This window comes from Dermacentor albipictus, chromosome 9 (assembly GCF_038994185.2).
Source record: "Dermacentor albipictus isolate Rhodes 1998 colony chromosome 9, USDA_Dalb.pri_finalv2, whole genome shotgun sequence".
Lineage (NCBI taxonomy): Eukaryota > Metazoa > Arthropoda > Arachnida > Ixodida > Ixodidae > Dermacentor > Dermacentor albipictus.
In genome coordinates, this window is record NC_091829.1 from 71,124,586 (window position 1) to 71,143,747 (window position 19,162).

Consider the following 19,162-nt stretch of genomic DNA (forward strand, 5'->3'; position numbering starts at 1 on the left):
TTAATTACCGAGTTGATAATGCGCCACGTAGCCTTTGAATTACCAGAATTACGGACTATTAAATTTGTGCAATACTCTTTTTTACGAACACGTATAGCGCTAGTTACTACATTTCGAGCAGAATCACAAGATAGACTTAAAGAAAAAAACGGGAAAGAAGTCAGTACTGTAAAAAAAAGAGGGGGGGGGGACAGTCAGCGTTCGCATGGGAACAGTATAGTTGCGCGTTGTCTATAAAAAACAAACACCTGCTTATAGAGGGATAGATGCCTGGCTCACAAGACTGCGCATGTCTTTCAATATGCAACGCTTCTGCAATTTCACGGGTGCGCTGACCTATGTGCCTCATAAGAATGGACGTATTAGCGAAATCTCGTGATGAATCACATGACCGACATTGCCTTGATGATTATCAAATTGAAATTTTCTCTATAGAATGTAAAGCACGAAGCAATTACGTGTTTGCAGGCGCAAATTTGATGCAGTGAGGATACGTGGGCACGATTTGTTGCTTCATTGCGTGATTCCTTAAAGAAAACAACCAGTCACCGGCACAGTTTAACGGGTACCACACACAGCCGATTCGATATATGCATATGCGGTGTGGCTCGCAGCTGGAGGCGCCAGATTGCTCCTTTGCTTTTTCATACCCCCCCCCCCCCCCTCACCGTATCTTCTTAATTTACCTCGGCCTCACCGCCCTTCAACTCCCAGTCCTCCGGACTTGCGATCCCTTTATCGAAAGAGTGGATTGTCACAAAGAAGCTAACGTTTAAAGCTGCCTGATATTTGAGATTTAATGTGGCAACCAGGTAATGAAGTACCTTAAATTAGCGGCAGGTGATCTGCAGGTTACCACGTGCACCTTGGACGTCTTTCTTCAGGTAAAGCAGGTAAGCGTGGTTGCCTAGTCAGGCCGGGCGTAGCCCGAAAAATAGAGTAATATGATCTCTAAGTGATCGCGCGTGATCAAAGGAGAGGAGAGTGAGAGGAGGCGTGTGGCGCATCACACGAAGGAAACACGTATCGGCGCTACTTCCAATCAGGCGTTAAAAAAAGAAACTCGAAATCGTATTGCATAGGCAGCAAACTAGAGAATAAGAAAAATTGAACATTGCTTTCCGGAGACATGTTCTCAGGTGGTGGGATGAAGACTCAAGAGTGCTGAGTTCTGCGGAGCAGCGGGCTGATGGAGGAGCAACCCACGGCTGCATGCATCTTGCCTATACAGCCACGTATCATCTACTGGCTCTGTGTGTGCTCAGAGCAAGGCAAGGGGTCGTACAATATGCAAAAAGATGTACACACGAGTAACAGGATTTCTATGAGTCCAGCATCACACCGCCGTGGTTTAGCTTTTTTGGATGACGAAGAAAAAAAATAACGCGCAGTTTTTGTGAATTATTTTATTGGGTTTCAGGCTTCCTAGTTCACCTGCCAGCTTTGCGCATTTTTAGAAATGCAACGAGTTAATTTGACTTCCAAAACAAATATAGAGATCGCATGGCTGTTGGGTAAAAGTCACTAAAAGTGATGTCTTATCTAGACATATATGGCCAAAACAAATCAAAAGGCAGCAAGCAGTGTAGAGTGGGAAAAGCGAGAAAGAGACGGAACTGATAAACTAGGAACAAGAGTACGAGCGACATTTAAAGGCAAGGTAATTTTAAGGTGCATAAGATTTTTGGATTGGGATTCGAGGACTTCATGCTACACTGGTATTAAAGAAAATGACGTGGCCGCAGAGATGCATTTCAACTGTTTCCCTCAATTCGGCACGCTTGAATAATCTCGAAATTCGATGCACAGATTAATATTTAGCTACGGCTTTTATTTTGGATTACTTAAGTGCAAATAGTGAAAAAGAAATGTGTGTTGCTTCCCGAGGTTCTGATGATAAGGAAGCAATTGTTGATGCTTCTGGAATGATTGGTGTCGATCGTATGGAATGTAAACACAGACGAAAATTTGCATTTGCATTGAAAGTCACATGTGAAAATTACTGAAATAATGTTTTTTTTGTTCGTGTTTAGACCTATGAATACCTGCTGAAGACGTCCAAAACTCACGATGTCCGACTTCCGGGCTTAGAAAAGTTCTCGGGCGAGCAGTTGTTTTTCATCGCAAACGCTATGGTACGCATTTATTGCTCCTGTTCGAGAGCATGTGCTCAAGCTTGTGTTCAATCATTAGTCTTGCGCACTTACTTTGGAACATTTTACTAGGTGACAACCGAAACACACCTAGATCTTTCCCATCAGATAGAAACAGTATTGGTGCGATATAGCTTATGGCACATGGAAGGCGGTGGGTTTTTATTATGTAAGTAGATAGCACAAAAGGTCGGTGTATGCATTTGTGGTAAACAATGAATTTTTTTGTCGTTTCATCGATAGTAGTGGTATGTTTTATAGTGCGCGTAGTGGCTAACCTAATGATCAGCCTAGATAGTAACAGCATGGCTTCAGCCTAGCTAGTAACAACCTAGTAACGGCCTAACTAGTAACAGCCTAGTTAGTAACGGCCTAACCACCTAGCTAGGAACAACCTAGTAACAACCTAGCCTCTTCGGTCCCAATGCATCCATGGGTACTTTGATTTTATTATTTTTCAGGATTAGCTCAGCGGGAATTCTGTAAAATCTCTAACCATGCCTGCGACTCTAAGAAAATAGTTTTAAAAGAGTGCTTTATCCGTGTTAATTGATTTACTGTTTCTCTCTAGCGGCCCTTTAAGTGAGGGGGTGTCTTTTTAAACAGCTGGGTCTTGTAACATTCCGCCATACTGACGTATCACGTCGCTCGGCTTGCCGATACTTGCATTATTCGCTGTGCTGTCATGTTTTCCTATTGCTGGCGCTACTCGAAGCAAATAATGGCAACCACTCCGCAGGCATCAAGGCTGAAGGGTTTGTGTTACCTTTTGGGGAAGGCTAGGCAATAACTTTCACTAAACTGTTGCATACGGCCCTTCAACAGAAGCTACTACTTACGTAGCTAGCATTATGGCATTGCTGTCGGCAAGAAATTCGATGCGGTTGCATCTGATTACCAAGGTTCACTATATTGCTTGTTTTGCTCAAAAGACAAGGAGCCCACGTCCTTTCCAAGATAACAATCAATCACGGTTAACAAAAAAAAAATATGTGCACATGTGATCAGCAATGATGATCAATGCAAGCGATGAGCCGAGCGCTTCTAAAGAAAGCCATTGTCTGTACTAAAGAAATGTTGCCCTTGAAGACGTGTGTTGTAGCAGTGACAATATTCACGCAGCGTTCGTTGTTTAATTAGGTAATTTCGCAGAGAAAAGACGAGGTAATCGGTCCGTATCGGCGGTACAGGCAGACAGCAAGAGCGGCTCAAAGAGGTCAGCGGCTCGTTTTCGGCGACTAACTCGCCGTGCCAAGGGTACATGCCTTTTGCCCCTTGATGTTGGTGGTGAACTTTTTCTCACGGACCACGAAAATGGGCGAGATAAGAGGCTATTCGCTCTAAAGTTTGGCCACAGAGGGGAATATGGTTATGCAGCTGTCTAGGAGTGAGGCATACTATGATGCCTAGTATTTACAGCCTTACTATGGTTATCTAATTATGAATACCTGAGAGTATTTAGGATACGGTGCAATATGACTAACGAAGCAGCGTTTTCTAAGCAGGGAGTCGGGGAAACTAGAACGTCAAAGAGCTTTCTACTCCTGCATTTATTTTACATGTAATCGGAAGTTCTGACCAGCTGCATACAAATATTTTATGTTTACCCGGTGACTTGCTATCACGTAGAGTATAAAGACTTCGCTGCTTGTGTTACATGTCAATATATGTAAATTTTGATTTTTGCATGGCCGAGATGAAGTGGAGACAAAAAAAATCGAAAACGTCTGGGCCGTTATAGTTCCAGTACAGTCAAGAGCAAAAGTTTGCGGGATGTGCGAGCGCGTGGCAAAGCGACCCTCCTTCCTTTCTAGCGGTGAACCCCTGGTGTCGAGACCGACGCCTGCACGCATGCGCGTCCCTCCGATACTGCAAGCGTGTATGTTTCCGCGGTTCCTCCTTGCGTGCCCGGCGATATCCGAATGTAGCCGCGAGGTAGCCCACTTGCGATATGCACCGTGGCGGCTTCGACGGGCAGAACTTCGTTTAGTATATACAACGGAAATCAATTGTCCATTTTTGTCTTGCCGATCTCCTTCTATATAGCGCGCCTTCTGCCACGCTCTTCTGCGGTGGAACGCACCGTTCGTAAATAGAAATAAACAACGAAAATTGGCCACGAGAAGGTGCAGCCCAGAAAAAGAAAAATGACTTGTTGCGTTCGCCACCGGGCCGGCCCTATGCGTCAGCGCTCGTGAGTCGCCAAAAAGCGGCCGCAAGTTAATGCTTCTAAACACGTTTCACACAGTTTCGCCCGTCGAAGCCGCCACAGCGCATATCGCAAGAGGGCTACCTCGCGGCTACATTCGTATAGCGCCGACGTGCAAGGAGGAAGCATGGAAATATGCACGCTTGCAGTTTGGGAGGGAAGCGCATGCGTGTAGGCGTCGGTCTCGAGACCAGGGGTTCAGCGCTAGAAGGGGAGGAGGGTCGCTTTGCCATGCGCTCGCACATGCCGCAAACTTTTCCTGTTGACTGTACAAGCAGATACAACGTGGGCGCCAGAAGAAAAGTGCCCACGTTGCTGTACTTTTTAAACCAGTGACGAAGAAAAATAATATCGAACAGGGTATAAAACTTACATTACTAATTAAAAGCACCTAGTTATAAAAAGGCATGGTGATGTTTATTTCTCTAGGAGAGTTCATGTAACGGTACACTTTTGTTACGGTACACTTAGTTCATACTGAACAAGCGGGGCTCAGTGTTGCCTGATAAATGACGCTATGGTGTGTGCGCTGTTAATATTCTATTACTGGACGAACTCGTATATCTTGTTGGGGCGATTTTGCTCTGTCCACTGACCTTGAACGTACCATACGTCTACTGCACAAGGAAGATGGGGAAGCGGGCAGTTTAGATCTCGTGCATTGCTTTTCCTTGCATTGGGGTAAAAAATTATCGTTGCGAGTATAATCATTAGGCGCGTTTAGCCGAATACGACGCTACCGTATCGCATTTCCTCGCACGTCGTCATAATGCTAATAACCCGTCGTGCGAGTGTGTCCCAAACGAGGTATATTGATTGTTTGAAGCGAAAGCACGTCTGTCTGTGAGTGCAGACGACCGAACGCCGGGTGCTGCCTTTTCTTTTCTCCAAGTCTCCGGTTATTCGATGCGCTAGCCGTTTAAACTGATTCGATGGAGGCGGCTTCACTCACATAAGCTACCCCAGTGAGAGTATGTCCCAAACAAGCTACATTGATTGTTTGGAGCGAAAGTACGTCTGCTTGTGAGTGCAGACGACCAAACGCCGGGTGCTGCAGTTTCTCTTCTTCAAGTCTCCCCTTATTCGATGCCCTAGCCATTTAAATTGATTCGATGGAGGCGGCTTCACTCACATAAGCTACTCCAGGCTGGCGTATCAAGGCGGTGCCTCTTTCTAGCGCGTCATCGCCTTTTCAACGAATGTGGTGCGCTGAAATGACTGACGTCATGCGCTGTGGTTTGCGTAGGCGCGAACGCGGCTGGTACCGAACCCTCCGCTATTATGAGTGAAATATAAGCGAGCGCATTCTTTCTCTGGTTTTGACAAGACGCTCTTCGACAGGTCTGGTGTGGGAAATCTCACAAGGAAGCCCTTCAGCAGCAAATTCAGTACGACGCTCACAGCCCAAAAATGTACAGGTAAGAAGACCACCCGTGTCCGAAAGAAACTGCACGAGACGTGATGATCGGCATTTCTATGTTTTTCTTGTACCCGCTAGAGATGCCTGCTGAAAATGTGGTGGTAATGTCATTAAGAAAGTAAAAAAACAGAATGGAATTTCGCTCCATAAATTATCTGTCTTGGCGCAATCTTATAAGTTGAGGTTTTAACTCCAGCCCGAACCGAGGCCGCATATCTTTATTATAGCATTGATTTTTTAATTTATTCTGCGTTAAACACAATTAAGGACATAAGAGAATATGAGGAAAGCTGCCTCGCTTCAATCGTCAATCAAGCAGCAATAAAGTATTGCACGCTTTGCAAGCATCGCCAACCTGAAACTTGGCCTCGTCCTTGCTTGCAGTTTCCAATCATATGCAAGACCATGAGTAACAGAGGAAGCAGGCTTTGACGCGTCCTTGTGTGATAAAGTTAATGCTTTAAATAGAATTATATACACTACAAGGCATAACAGGAAATAAATATTAATGTCAAGAATAAGTCGTACAGGTGAGAATTTGAAAGGAACACTGACGAAGTATCAGAAATAGAAATATGGAGAACAAATGAAAATATTCAATTTATTCAGCTACAAAGAAGTAACATAGTGCAACATGTATTGTTCGTAGCTTGTAGGCGCCCGTGCAGTTTTTCAATGTTCATTATGCCAAAACGCTCAAGCATGGACTGGAGTGTCAAATTTAAAATGCCACCGACTGCATTGTTCCCTTCCAACGCCATGTGCAGGATGATTAATTATAGTAGCGAATCAGACAGACATGTAGCGGTGCCTTAGAGTCGCATCTAAGCCGCATGGAGCCTTGACAACTATCTGGATTATGCTCTTATATAGAGCGCATATGTTGTTTATCGATGTGACATTAGCCTATTACGCTTCGTAGTGATTGGAAGTGAATAATGTGCCTCATAAACAGAGAGTCGTCTATTGAGAATCAACGCTTAGTGGTAAAACAATTATATTCATGAATGAGTACCTAAGTGAGAGAATGAACCGATGACGCGCCTGAAGTCATCGTCGCACGTCTGATATAACAACTCACGGTAACTTGGAAAAGCTAGAGTTTTCACGACTGAATTCGATCGGTGAAGCTTACTTTCTTTATTATATAGAATGCTTGTTCTGATGAAGACAACTCTGGATTTATACCAGCGCTGTTGTCAACCGAATCAGCCCTCGCCGCCGTTTTCCCAGCAACTTATTGACGTTACACGATGATTCGGCTAACCCTGGCCCAGTTGTGGGTGTTGTAAGGCGGGTGTGCATTGTATTGTCCGCATTGTTACGAACGTTAATGGCGAAATGATTTATCGATGTACAAAACAAGTACAGCTCTAAGCGGCATATTAGTTACATATTATGAATGATTATGACATGTTGCTTGCGGTATTGTAAGTACGACTATACTGAATTTATAAAGATTGTATCAAATCTGTTCGGTATTTCGAGTACTCCCAAATTATTGATGCAGTGAATTCTTTGTACTGAATCCAGCAAACACCTGATGTTGAAATATGTCGTGTTTAAGTTTTATTTTGTGTGTTTGTGACAAGTGTTTGGGTAGGTTGCAGCAGGGTGGCGCTCTTGTAATTACTATTCGCTTTTGTATAAACGGATGTTCGTGGCCGTAAGTTCTCTTGTGCGTTTTGAAGAACACCACTCTTAATATCGACAGAAATTATTTGTTGCGCTTCTGTCGCAACCTTTATGCAAAAGCACGACCACAGCAACCTAAGGCCTTACACAAATTATTACGTTGAAAAGTAGAAGTTGAAAAGCTTGTGCTCACACACGCGAGAATATACTCAGAGTGTGCCTTAAAACTTTGCACGGAGTTTACGTCTCCTTCAAGATGTCCGGTGCCTTGCTTAACGTCAGATTGTTTGTTGGCTTGATCTATCACTGCAGTCATGTGAAAAAAAAAATCAACGCAAAAAGCTACGTCACTGTGTGATTTCTGAATTATATTGAGATAGATATATGCATAGCCTAATCGTTTTTATGATTCAGCTGGTTCCTCTCCAACGCGCTACAGGTCGTTCGGAATTGATAATTTACTGCGGAGCTTACGCATTCAGGTACTTCGATTTCTAGTTAGAATGTGGCTACATTATTTTTTTTAACCTCTGCGCAGAGTCAACGTGCCTTTGCGGAATTTCGGCGCCTTTTCAAGAGCGTTTAAATGCAACAGAACATCGGCGATGCACCCTAGAAGCACGTGTGTTCTTTGGTAGACAAGTAATTTGTGGACCCCATCGGACAAAATTCTATTTTCGCAACTAACCATATTTGCAAGTAGGACAAACGTACATCGCAAAATAAAGCTGAAATATCGGAAATGCGTTTGTACAACTTAATTGTGACATTCTGTTAAGTGAAAAGACCTGCGCAAGAACCCATAAATGGCGAGCAGTGAGGTGGTGTGTGTGTGTGTGTGTGTGTGTGTGTGTGTGTGTGTGTGTGTGTGTGTGTGTGTGTGTGTGTGTGTGTGTGTGTGTGTGTGTGTGTGTGTGTGTGCTTGTGGGGTGGTGGGAGGGGGGTAGTTTTGATTGCACACGCAGGTTTTTTTAAGCCTGTTGTAAGCTCACCCTTCTGGTGGCCTTGATGTGGTGTCCGCTGTGCTCGTCACTAGACTTATTGAATGCATCGCGAGGAAGAGGGGGAAAAAAGTGCCCGATGTACCGCGAGGATTCAAATGTGTGCCCAAGATATTGGCACTCCCGAATTCTGCCTCTCAGTCACTCTGCCGACTTTACAGGAGAGGCGAGCATACTGATACCAAGAGAGGAATCGCGTCAGCGGCTTCCATGGTTGGCTAACGCCCGCTCTATGTCTGTGTAGTGGATACAGCTGACGTTGTCGCATTCTCCCTGCCGTAGCACACCGCAAAGGCGGTCATAAATTATGTTTTCAATATTTATTATTCGTAATGACGTTAAAACTGTCAGATTCGTCTTCATTAGTCCCCTTCTAGCGCTCGACTTTATCTCATGTTTACTGGAGGGCGCTGACATCGCCTTGTTTTCTTCGAGGAGAGCGCGAGGCCTGATAATGGGGTCGCCCATATAATGAAATTGAGAAAATCCGAACGAATTCATCAGTGAGAAGCTAAAGGGCTGTTTTGGTGGCGACCAACGGCTTAGCCCGGATATGAAAGAGGAGGAAGGACATACGGGCCTTTCCACTTCGCCTCCGGGACACACAACTTCCGCAAACCGATACAACTCCCACTTCTTCTACATCTCGAAACGAGATTGCTTGCTCGCACTTGCGAATCAATCAATCAATCAATCAATCAATCAATCAATCAATCAATCAATCAATCAATCAATCAATCAATCAATCAATCAATCAATCAATCAATCAATCAATCAATCAATCAATCAATCAATCAATCAATCTTTATTTCCATTCTGTCAATGATACAGAAAGAAGAACTGTGACAAAAAGCTGTTTTTCAGAACAGCTTCACTAGGCCATAGCCCACTCCAATCACGCCAATCAATGTTCACTCCAACCTAACGAAGACCGTATGAAACAGCCCAAGGCATACAGCGCAATACATTTTGCCAGATATTGGGTCCCTGCTTCGCCTTATGGGCGAAAGTGTAAATAATTTTTTCGGCTGAGGTGAAAATGTAGAACTACAATAATAATGACTCGTTGTAGCTGTTTGTTGCGGACTACACTGTTTTCATATTACTATGCTACACATCAGCGTGAGCAGCCTTAAATTCTAACTTGCCGCCTCTCTGTTTTAGTGCGAGTGCATAATCAGGCCATTCTACGGAGTCTCAGTATTTGGTACTGCAATAAATTTCTTACTATTAGGAACTATTTCTGACTTCTTATTCGCAGCTATAATTTACGATACATTTAGCATGGAAACATTGATTGGTTTGTCAGTTCCCAGGCGCAGCCAACTCGGTAGCAGTGAAACCAAGAATTTAACGAATGAGTGAAAAAAAGGGAAAAAAGGAAGAAAAGGGAAAAAAAGGAAGAGTGTTTATGGCCTCGGGAAAGCCATGATTATAAACATAATTTGGGGTGGAAAACCAGGTAAAAACGATAGATACAAGAAAACATACAAACTAAAAGACATTCGAAGTCCATATCTATTAGTGATAACATTGAATACTGCTTTAAAGAAAGCTGAAAACAAAAAAGGACAAATTTAACACGGAATTCTTTTGTCGCCCAATACAGCGAATGCGGCATTATAAAAGTTCAAATGGCTAGAATTCAGAGTCAAATCTCTAACGAAACGGCCAAAGGAGTAACAAAGTACAGGTCAAGAAATCCTCTGAAGGCCCTACTTTACTTTTAACAAAGAACTCGGCGAATTGTTACATAGGAATGTTTCAGTGACTCTCTTTACTGACACAAACAAAGCTGGTGGCGACAATGCAGACATACAAAGGTAAGTGCTGAGGGGGGGGGGGGGGGTCGTAGAGGGAGACGTAAACGCAGAATTCTTTTTCTGGGGCACCAGGTATATACTGTTCTCTTAAAAGCAAGGATGCAGGAAGATATGGTTTGGTTTGGTTTGTCGTGCCAACATATTTACGCGTAGTTGTTATTCTTGTTGTTGTTGTTGTTGTCCTAAGTGGCCGTGGCACATACCCACAGTGGGGGATTGGCCAAGAATCGGGTGGTTCAATCAGGTGCATAAAAATGATAATGATAACAAGGGAGTTAACAATTTTAGCGTTGGAGTTTAAAAGTAAACGTTTTGTGTTTGGAGAAAAAAAGGAAATAATCAGCTGAAAACCAGGTATGTAATAATAATAATAATAATAATAATAATAATAATAATAATAATAATAATAATAATAATAATAATAATAATAATAATAATAATAATAATAATAATAATGTAATAGATAAGAAATAAAAGAAAGCTATGGCTGGGAGGGAGAACGATCACCCTAACATGGAACTCGATTAGTTTCAATGAGCGTTCCCCCGCAAGGCTCGGTCATCTCTCCCCTACTGTTTAACATCGCCATGAAGGGCCTCTCGGACAGACTCGCCACAGTAAGAGGAACGGGTCACGCCCTCTACGCGGATGATATTACCGTGTGGTGCTTGGGAGGGTCTGACGCTGCAGTTGAAAGTGCGCTCCAAGAGGCGCTCGACATCACAGAACACTTCCTACTAGACACGGGCCTGAGTCTGTCACCAACCAAGTCCGAACTTCTATTGTATAGGCCCACCCGACGGGGGGTTAGGTGCTCCACACCCTTAGATCAAATTCCCATAGCCCTCTATACGAAGGACGGACAACAAATTCAGAGTGGATACCATCAGGGTCCTCGGACTCTTGCTGGAATCTCGCGGGGGCAACTCACAGACTATAGCCCGCATTACTTCGAAGACGGAGAATATGCTTCGGCTTATCCTCAGGGTCTCGAACCGCAGAGGGGGTTTAAGCGAGAGCAATCTACTCAGACTCTACCACGCGTTTCTGATGAGCCACGTTAACTATGTAGCCTCCGCGTTGCGCTGGTCTAAAGGGGATGAGGCCAAAATCGACGCCCTCATGTGCAAAAGCATCAAGCGCGTGCTGGGTTTACCACTCACTACCAGCACCGCGCGTCTCATGCAACTAGGCATGCACAACACCCCATCAGAGGTGATCGAGGCCCAACGAGTGGCTCAAATAATTCGACTATCATCATCGCGAGCGGGGAGACGCATCCTCGAATCCGTTGGATGCGGTCACCAGGAAATCAGGGAGCGCAACGTGACCCTATCACCCATGGTCCGAGATACGTTCAAGGTAGATCCCATGCCACGTAACGTCCACCCTCAATACAATGTAGGGCGCCGGGTAGCCAGGGCTCGTTCCCTGTTAAAAGCGGCTGCTGCCACTCCGAATCTGGCATGTTTCGTTGATGCCGCCCAGTACGAGTGCTCTGATCACTATGCCGTAGTTTCGGTTGACTGTAATGGCACTCTCATTAATTCAGCATCCGTGCGGAAGGTTTCTTCAACAGTAGCCGAGCAAGTTGCTATAGCTATAGCACTGAAGGACCCTCTACGTTCCAATATCTTTACAGACTCCAGAACGGCAGCCCGAGCTTTCGCCTCCGGCTCGATCTCAAAGGAGGCGGCGGCCATCCTCGGCAGCGAGGGGGCTGCTGGTTTTCATAGCATCAAATGGTTCCCGGCCCATATGGGAATCAATGTACACTCTGAGCTTGTTAACGCCAATGAGTTGGCCCATGACTGTGCGCGAGGTCTTACACACCGCGGCGGTTCAGGTGGACTCACGGGCGGCGACTTAGGGCTGTATAGGGATTCGCTTCTCACCTTCCACGAAGTCTTGACACATTATCAACTTGCTCGGCGGGCCTTTCCGCTACCACACCCTAAACTTAATAGACCACAATCGTCGGCGTTTCCCATGCTTCAGACGGGGTCATTTCCCTCCAGGGGCAGATTCAGTCACTTCGCGCCTAACGTAGAACCCCACTGTCCAGACTGTGGGGAGGCGTACTGCTCCTTGTCCCATATGCTCTGGCAATGCCCTGCGTTACGCAGCTCATCGCTAACCACTCTAACCGACTGGGAGGCAGCCCTTAAGAGCGGCGACCTCTCAGAGCAACTACGGGCTGTCCAGAGGGCCTGCGACAGGGCGGAGGACCACGATCTTCCGACCCCGACGTGGGTGCGGCCCGCGACGGCTACGGGGACTCCCTGAAAAGGGGGGTACCCTAACGCCGGTTCCTCAGGACCATTAATAAAGTTCTTTGTCTCTCTGTCTGTCCCTCGCAAAGCGCGTTCACTTCTTTCACCTTTTCTTCCGTGGTAAATCAGGGGCGACATGGGGAGCATTCGCGTATTTGTCTCACGTTGGGCGCTCATGGTAGTAAATGTGGTAGAACAATATGATGCGGAAAATTTCAAGGCGCCTCGTCGCTGCACTGCGTTAATCTAAAGCGTAAATCTTAGTTAGGGCGTCTCGCCGCTAGCGCTGGCCGGAACTAGCAGACGGACTTAGAGAAGCAGACGGCTGGATGGAAAAGAAGAAGAAGAAGCTCTTCCTCCCCGAGTCAGCAGGTATGTATTGTGTTTATTGTTCTCTCAAAGAATTTCCCCGCACACCTGAACATGAAAAGGCTAACAATTACGTGGTTAGTTTAGACAATGTTGCCTTCTCGAAAGCGCTTTGTAGACATGATGTCGTACTCACAAACGAGCTTTTAGACTAAAACTAAACAGATAGCAGCCGCTCGTGATGCAGGGCAAGTCAGTGGAGACGGCCGTTCATTTGCAAGCAGCTGTTGTGAAGAAAAAGCTTTTTGAATTCGGCCCTTGTTTACTACTATAATTTGACGAAAGAAAACTTCGTTGTTTTAGCCGCTCTTGCATGTATGTATGCCTGACAGTAGAAAGCGCTGATGAAAAGTACAAAACAAGGGCACAACTGCTTGATCATTAGCGCATTTCATTCATCGTTTGTTTGAGGTCCATCAAATATGCGCCGCTCTTGTTCTTTAGTGCTATTAACAAGTTGCACGACATTACTAGCAAAGCCACCTGGTTTTCATTTTAACGGCACCGATTGCAACGCGTTCACTGGCGGGAAGTGTTCACCTGTGGCCGACCACCAAGGTAGTCAATTGGCCTGTGCAGCGCGTTGAAGAATTACATCCCCAGAAGTCACTTCAGCAAATGTTTCAAATGGAGATTAAGTGGGAACGATAACATTACGTTTTTCAGAGAAGCAATAAGCGTGTGCTTTTATGGGTGGAAGCAGAACCTGCTTTAGGCTAAGAAGATTTCTAAAACATGATCACTGTTCGGTCTAGAGCTCTAGCCCATTGCTTCCTTCCCGCGCCGTCCACCTAATTATGGGCTGCGAGGTAGGGCCAGCCAGAAATTTCGACCTGGAGAGTAAGCCCATCATTTTGTAGTGATGCCTTTTCTGATGCTATTCTTTTTCCCGCTCTTCGCACTTCGTGAGTGGTCTGAGTGACGCTCTGCCGGTGTTATCAGTGGGATCAGCTGGCATTGAACGGTGGATGAAAAGAGTCTATAGAATCGAGCACAAGGCAGCAGCACAAGATCGTGGCCATGGTTGCCATTCCATTATATGATGCCTTAATGCAACTAACTCTGTGAGAGGGAGAAACAGCAGTCCTCCATTTCTTTCAACAGAGTGAATAAAATACAGAGCTTTCTATACCTTGTTCAGAAGACATGCAGAAACGCTTTGCGATTAGTAGCCGGAGAACTCAGGTACGCACGCCGCCGTGAGCGCTCTGTATTTGAACCTATAATGCCCTCGATTAGGTGCCATGCGAAGCTCAACGGTCGTGCTGTTTGCTGCCTTCGTCGTGACCTGGCTTGGCTCGGCGTCGGCAGTGGTGGAGACACAGACGAAAGTGACCAGGCCTGCGCGAGCAGAAGGTGGACTACTGAGCTGGCCAGAAGACAGGAAGCTGAACGACAGGAGACTGGTACGCATTCAGCTAGCCGTGTCTATCATTTCGTCTTCAGTCCTTGTGTGTATTTGTGCGTTAACTCGCTGTGGTGATGGATGGATGGATGGATGGATCCGCCGACGTCACATCCGTTACAGGAAGTTGATGGTGGATCCCGCCATAAAACATTTTCGTGTTAAAAAAGAAAAAAAAACGCAAGCATGTGCATGGTCGCCGTTCTCCGAGAAAAGCTGTAGCGCTAGCACGTACAGCTCGGCGACGCTGGCGCAAATCGCAGTCGGCCGCTGGCTCAACCACTTTAGGCATGGGTGAATCACACTGATACACTGGATGACACTGGTCACGTGACGTCTCGTCCTTTGCCTCTCCCTCTTGCTAGTTATCGAGATGTTGCTTTCAATGGTGACCTCGTGTCTTAAAAACGGTTTACCATCACCGTTTCGTCAGGACGTCCTTGATGGGGGCTGCGCCCGTCCTGGGCCGTGTGCATAAAGGCTTACGCGTGCACAGCATGCAGAAACTGCCGCTATTGCGTTGGTCGGGGGCTTCTTTATTGTTGTTCTAGTCCTGCTCCATTTGTGCAGATTAAAATGGTGGCTTCGCTCTGAGAAATCTCTGTGAGCTTACATACGCTGCTCTTGAGGAAAAAACTACATTATATCGTAATTAGTGCCTTTTGAGTCAGTTTTGCTTGTATCTCGAAGCGTAGGAAAAAAAAAAGCATCGATGGTTCACCGTAGTTCAAGTTTCGTAAGACTTGCCTCAGGTTCAATGCAATTCTTTTACTTGTTAATATTGTGCTTTTCCTACTTTTTTACGAAAAAAAGAACCGTGATACTACATTATGGGTGAACTATAGCGCTTCGTACCCGCAATTAACAAATCAATAATTAGCCATATATGTTGTTCAAGACGCTGCCTGGTGACGCCGTCCCGAAGCCAACTCATGGGGATGCTACGACGTTGACCCATGCGCAACAGGCGGGGTTCCACGCCCCTCTGGGGTCATCCGGTTTGCGACCGGCTCCGGCGATACCAGGTAATGTCGATTCATCGCACATTTTAGTGGCTCGATGGCTGTGGCGCGTTTATTGTTGCCTGGCACAAGGTCGCTGGTTCGATGCCCGACCTCGACGGCTGCATACCGTTGAGATGCATTGTCTGTGGCCGTGGTTCTTCGTCAAGATGTTGAACTCTGCAGGTTTTTTTTAGTTGGTCTCCCACATCACGTATATATCTCATTTGTGAGGCGATATGGATTCTGTATTATTATTGTGCTTAATAATAGTATGTAGAGAGGATGGTGTACTTCAATTTGAGTACACTAATGAACCCCATTTGGGACAAAATTATTCAGTAGACACCCCAACAGACAATGGCGTCATCTTTAGAGCGTGTGTCGCTTTGGGACGTTAATCCCCGTAATTGTCTTTCCCAAGACACAGATGCTAATTTTACACGTAAAATGCAAATTTTAGAGATTGCACACACAAAAAAAAGAAAACCTGGATTTTCACCGCATTCTTCAAAAGTGTTCTTTTTTTTTGTAAAGCTACGATTGCCCAATCATCGAACTGGCAAAGCGCCGAAGCGCTTGCAAAGCGCCGAAGTAGCACTCAGTAATTCCATTGTGTTTTATAAACGTGGCTGCATAGTTTACAAAGAGGCATTGCAAGTTAACATAGATTGGCATCGTCACCAAATTGTGCGCATCTGCTCTGTGATGTAAACGGGTTTATAGGCACTTGAGAGTCCGATACGCTTGCTGACCTTTTGGCTCACTCTGTTAGCACCCACCCACAGAACCGTGAGCTTGGTGGAGCCTAATACAGAAGCGCCAGAGACTGTAAGCAGGGTAAAAAAAAAGTTCTGAATAGGTGAGGTGGCTCACGAGGCATTCGAAGCGGTCAACAGTGTTCAAGCGTTGCATGTCGCTTGAGTCAACGTTTCAGCTAGAGGGCTTGTTCTGGTCAGAGCCAGACTGACCTCGGTATTCTCAAACGTCCCTCCGCTCAAGCTAGTCGTCCGCTCACTGATGATGATGATGCGTATTGGCATCCCCTTTAAAACGGAGAGGGGGAGGAGGGCTCACTAGCCTGCTTGATTTAATCAGGTTTTACTACATATAACGCTATCTAGCCTTTTGCCTATCTGATTTCGATCTGAAGTTTTGTATTTAAAACATCTATCACTATACTGTACCAGTGCTTACACTTGCAGTGACTAAGCCCTATTATTATCTTTTCTTCTACCAGTGTTCTAGCCGTCTCTTATCTCGAGTGCTGAAGAGTTAATCTTTCCATCTTCTTTGAATCCCAGCGCTTGTGGTAGGTGGACACTCCCTAGTGGTTTCACTGGGAATATCTTGACATTTCATTACGTCGTCGTTTGCGGGATATTTGTTTTTTCTTCAGAATGCACATGCCACATCCTGTGGCGTGTGATTGATCCGGCATGGTTTTTGTCTTCAGGCAGCCAGCTCGGGCCTCAAATAGCAAGGCACTACCTTTCGTGTTATTCATTTCATTTTCATTTATTGATACTGTCAGCCCAATTTTGGGCTATTACAGGAGTAGTAGGTGACAATACAAGCAACTATATATTTACAGGATATCCTACATCCTACAGATATCCTGCAGGTATTCCTTTCTATTTTCTTCTCACTCTTGTAAATCTCCACGGGCAGTTTGTTTCCATTCTTTGCATCGGGTCTACCATCGCCTTATCAATCAGTTTCTTTTTAATGTCATCTGGTTGTATATTTACACTTTCAATTACCCTGTGCCCGGTTGCCAACTTTCTTGACCTCTTCCTCCATTCTGTGTCCACGCTTTTCAGGTGCAAATACTAGTGCACTTTAGCCGCCCACTTATTTTGATCCATGTTCCTGAGTCCTTCTTCAAAACTAATTTTGCTTTGCGCTTCTCTGACTTCTAAAGAGGCTTAAGCCATGTCGCCCTACACTGAATCAATTGTGGTTGTGCCGTGGTATTCCAAAGCCAACCGGCCTACCAATATTTGGTTAACCTCCCGCTGCGATAAGATATCCCAAATCAAGCACATAATGACATTTGCGAGCTTTAGCGCTGACATCATTACTCCTTTCCAGATTCCACGCACCACCTCATAGTTATTGTGGCCCCAAAGTTCTCTGTGTATCATTGTTGCTGCGTTCCACTTCTCTTTTATTTTTATATTATCTTTGTGGGTGCTTGAGTAAGTCCGTCCTTTGTTTATGTATACGCCGAGGTACTTATATTGCTTGACTACGGGTGTGACGTCGTCTTGAACTGATACCACGTTATTACTCGTCTCTTCATAGAAGATCATAATTCCAGACTCTGTATGCTATGCTGAAGGCCTCGCTTTTTCGCTGTATTGCCAGTTATACTGCTCTCCGTAAATTCCTTGCATTTTCCGCTGGTAGCACTGCCGCCCGCATACATCAGCCCAGGGACCTTCTGTTGTACGTTCGACCAATTACGGACTTAAGATTCACTGCTTTCCATGCCTCTTTCTATGCCTTTAACGTAAAGTTTGTACAACAATGGAGACAGAGGAACACTCTTCTTCAGTATTTGGTGTATTTTGACAACTTCATTGAACTTCCGGCCTTCCCGTACAATTTATACTCGGCTCGTTAATACATACATCTCCCTAAACAGCCCCGCGAAATCATCGCCCTCGTGCTTGAGAATATCTCATGCCGATTTCCGGTCTACGTAGTCGCAAGCAGCTTTAAGTATCTATGAATGCTACCAATAAAGATATAATGGTTAACTAATGAGTACCTAATCTGAGTCATTGAAACCTCAATGCACTGTGTTCGTACAAACTGTGTTAGTACAAGCATATCCTCTAAGCCTCTGCCTGGTCTGAACCGATTGTGTAGTTCCCCCAATGTATCATTTTTCTCCACCAACTTTGACAGGTCTTCTTTTATGGCTTGGGTTGCCATTCTTTACATCACCGCCATTAGTGTAGCTGGTGTGTACGAGCTCGTCTTATCCTTATTACCTTCGCCCTTATAGATAAGGTTCATCCTGCTTTTCACGCCTTCAGTCCTCAGTGCAACAGAATATAACCTGTGGGGTCCAATGTCCCGAACCTGCACAGTAAGCTATGAGGGAAGCCAAAGCGGAGGACTACGGAATGATTTTGGCCACCTGTATTTCTCTAATCCACACCGAAGCACGGTACCTGAATGTTTTTTACCGCCCGACCCCTTCTGAATGCGGCGACGGTGGCTTGTAATCGAAGCAGCGGCATCGTGTTCAGCAACGCAACAGCACAGCTATAGTTAGACTCTTGTGGCGATTATGTTTAACGTAATTAAGGCTTGGTGGTGAGTTGACGTTGACATTGTATACCTCGAGCAAACTTGAGAACTGAACTGTGCTTCGTAATCTCATGAATGATTCGTTGTGCCTTTCTCCTTAAACAATCGCAGAGGGTGACGGCAGGCGCTCCTACCTCCTGGTGGCGGCACTTCTGGTAGTGGTCTTCGTGACGGCCATGGTTGGGGGCAGCGCGCTTCGCCGCCGCTGGAGGAAAAGGAGGAGGTCGTCACCAGGCGCTCGAAGGTTCGCCGAAGTGCCTTAGACATCAGACGTCGCACAAAAAAAAAAAAGAGAGCGGCGCAGATGCAATAAAACTTTGTGTGTCCCAACTTTTGAGTCGCAGTTATGGCTTATGGTCAAGGGTGCCACGGACGTCCTATAATCAAGTTGCGTACATGTAGCACAAAATGTTGCGATTGACTAAATCCGATGTTAATTTCTTTTTTTCAAAGCGTACGGGTTCCGAAACGTCACTAACCCCCGTTTTCTAAACCTTTTAGCCGACAGTTCCATTTTTATGCATCCTAATGCAAAAGCCCGGTAACTAA

General features: G+C 45.4%; 2 protein-coding genes across 2 annotated transcripts in view; both read left to right on the top strand.

Annotated features, from left to right (window-relative positions):
* LOC135908556 (neprilysin-1-like) overlaps positions 1-8,160 on the top strand; it is a 72,545-nt gene extending 64,385 nt beyond the window's left edge. Inside the window, exons 19-21 of the mRNA XM_065440339.2 lie at positions 2,034-2,135; positions 5,704-5,780; positions 7,956-8,160. Coding sequence (XP_065296411.1) covers positions 2,034-2,135; positions 5,704-5,780; positions 7,956-8,055 — 279 coding nt within the window. The 3' untranslated portion in view covers positions 8,056-8,160. The remainder of the gene's footprint in view (positions 1-2,033; positions 2,136-5,703; positions 5,781-7,955) is intronic.
* Positions 8,161-12,824: 4,664 nt separating this feature from the next.
* Positions 12,825-18,937, top strand: LOC135908589 (uncharacterized). The gene is made up of 4 exons (XM_065440410.1): positions 12,825-12,886; positions 14,123-14,289; positions 15,187-15,313; positions 18,725-18,937. Exons 1-4 carry the CDS (start codon positions 12,844-12,846, stop codon positions 18,874-18,876), a joined length of 489 nt encoding a protein of 162 aa, XP_065296482.1. The 5' UTR covers positions 12,825-12,843; the 3' UTR covers positions 18,877-18,937.
* The last annotated feature ends 225 nt before the right edge of the window (positions 18,938-19,162 follow it).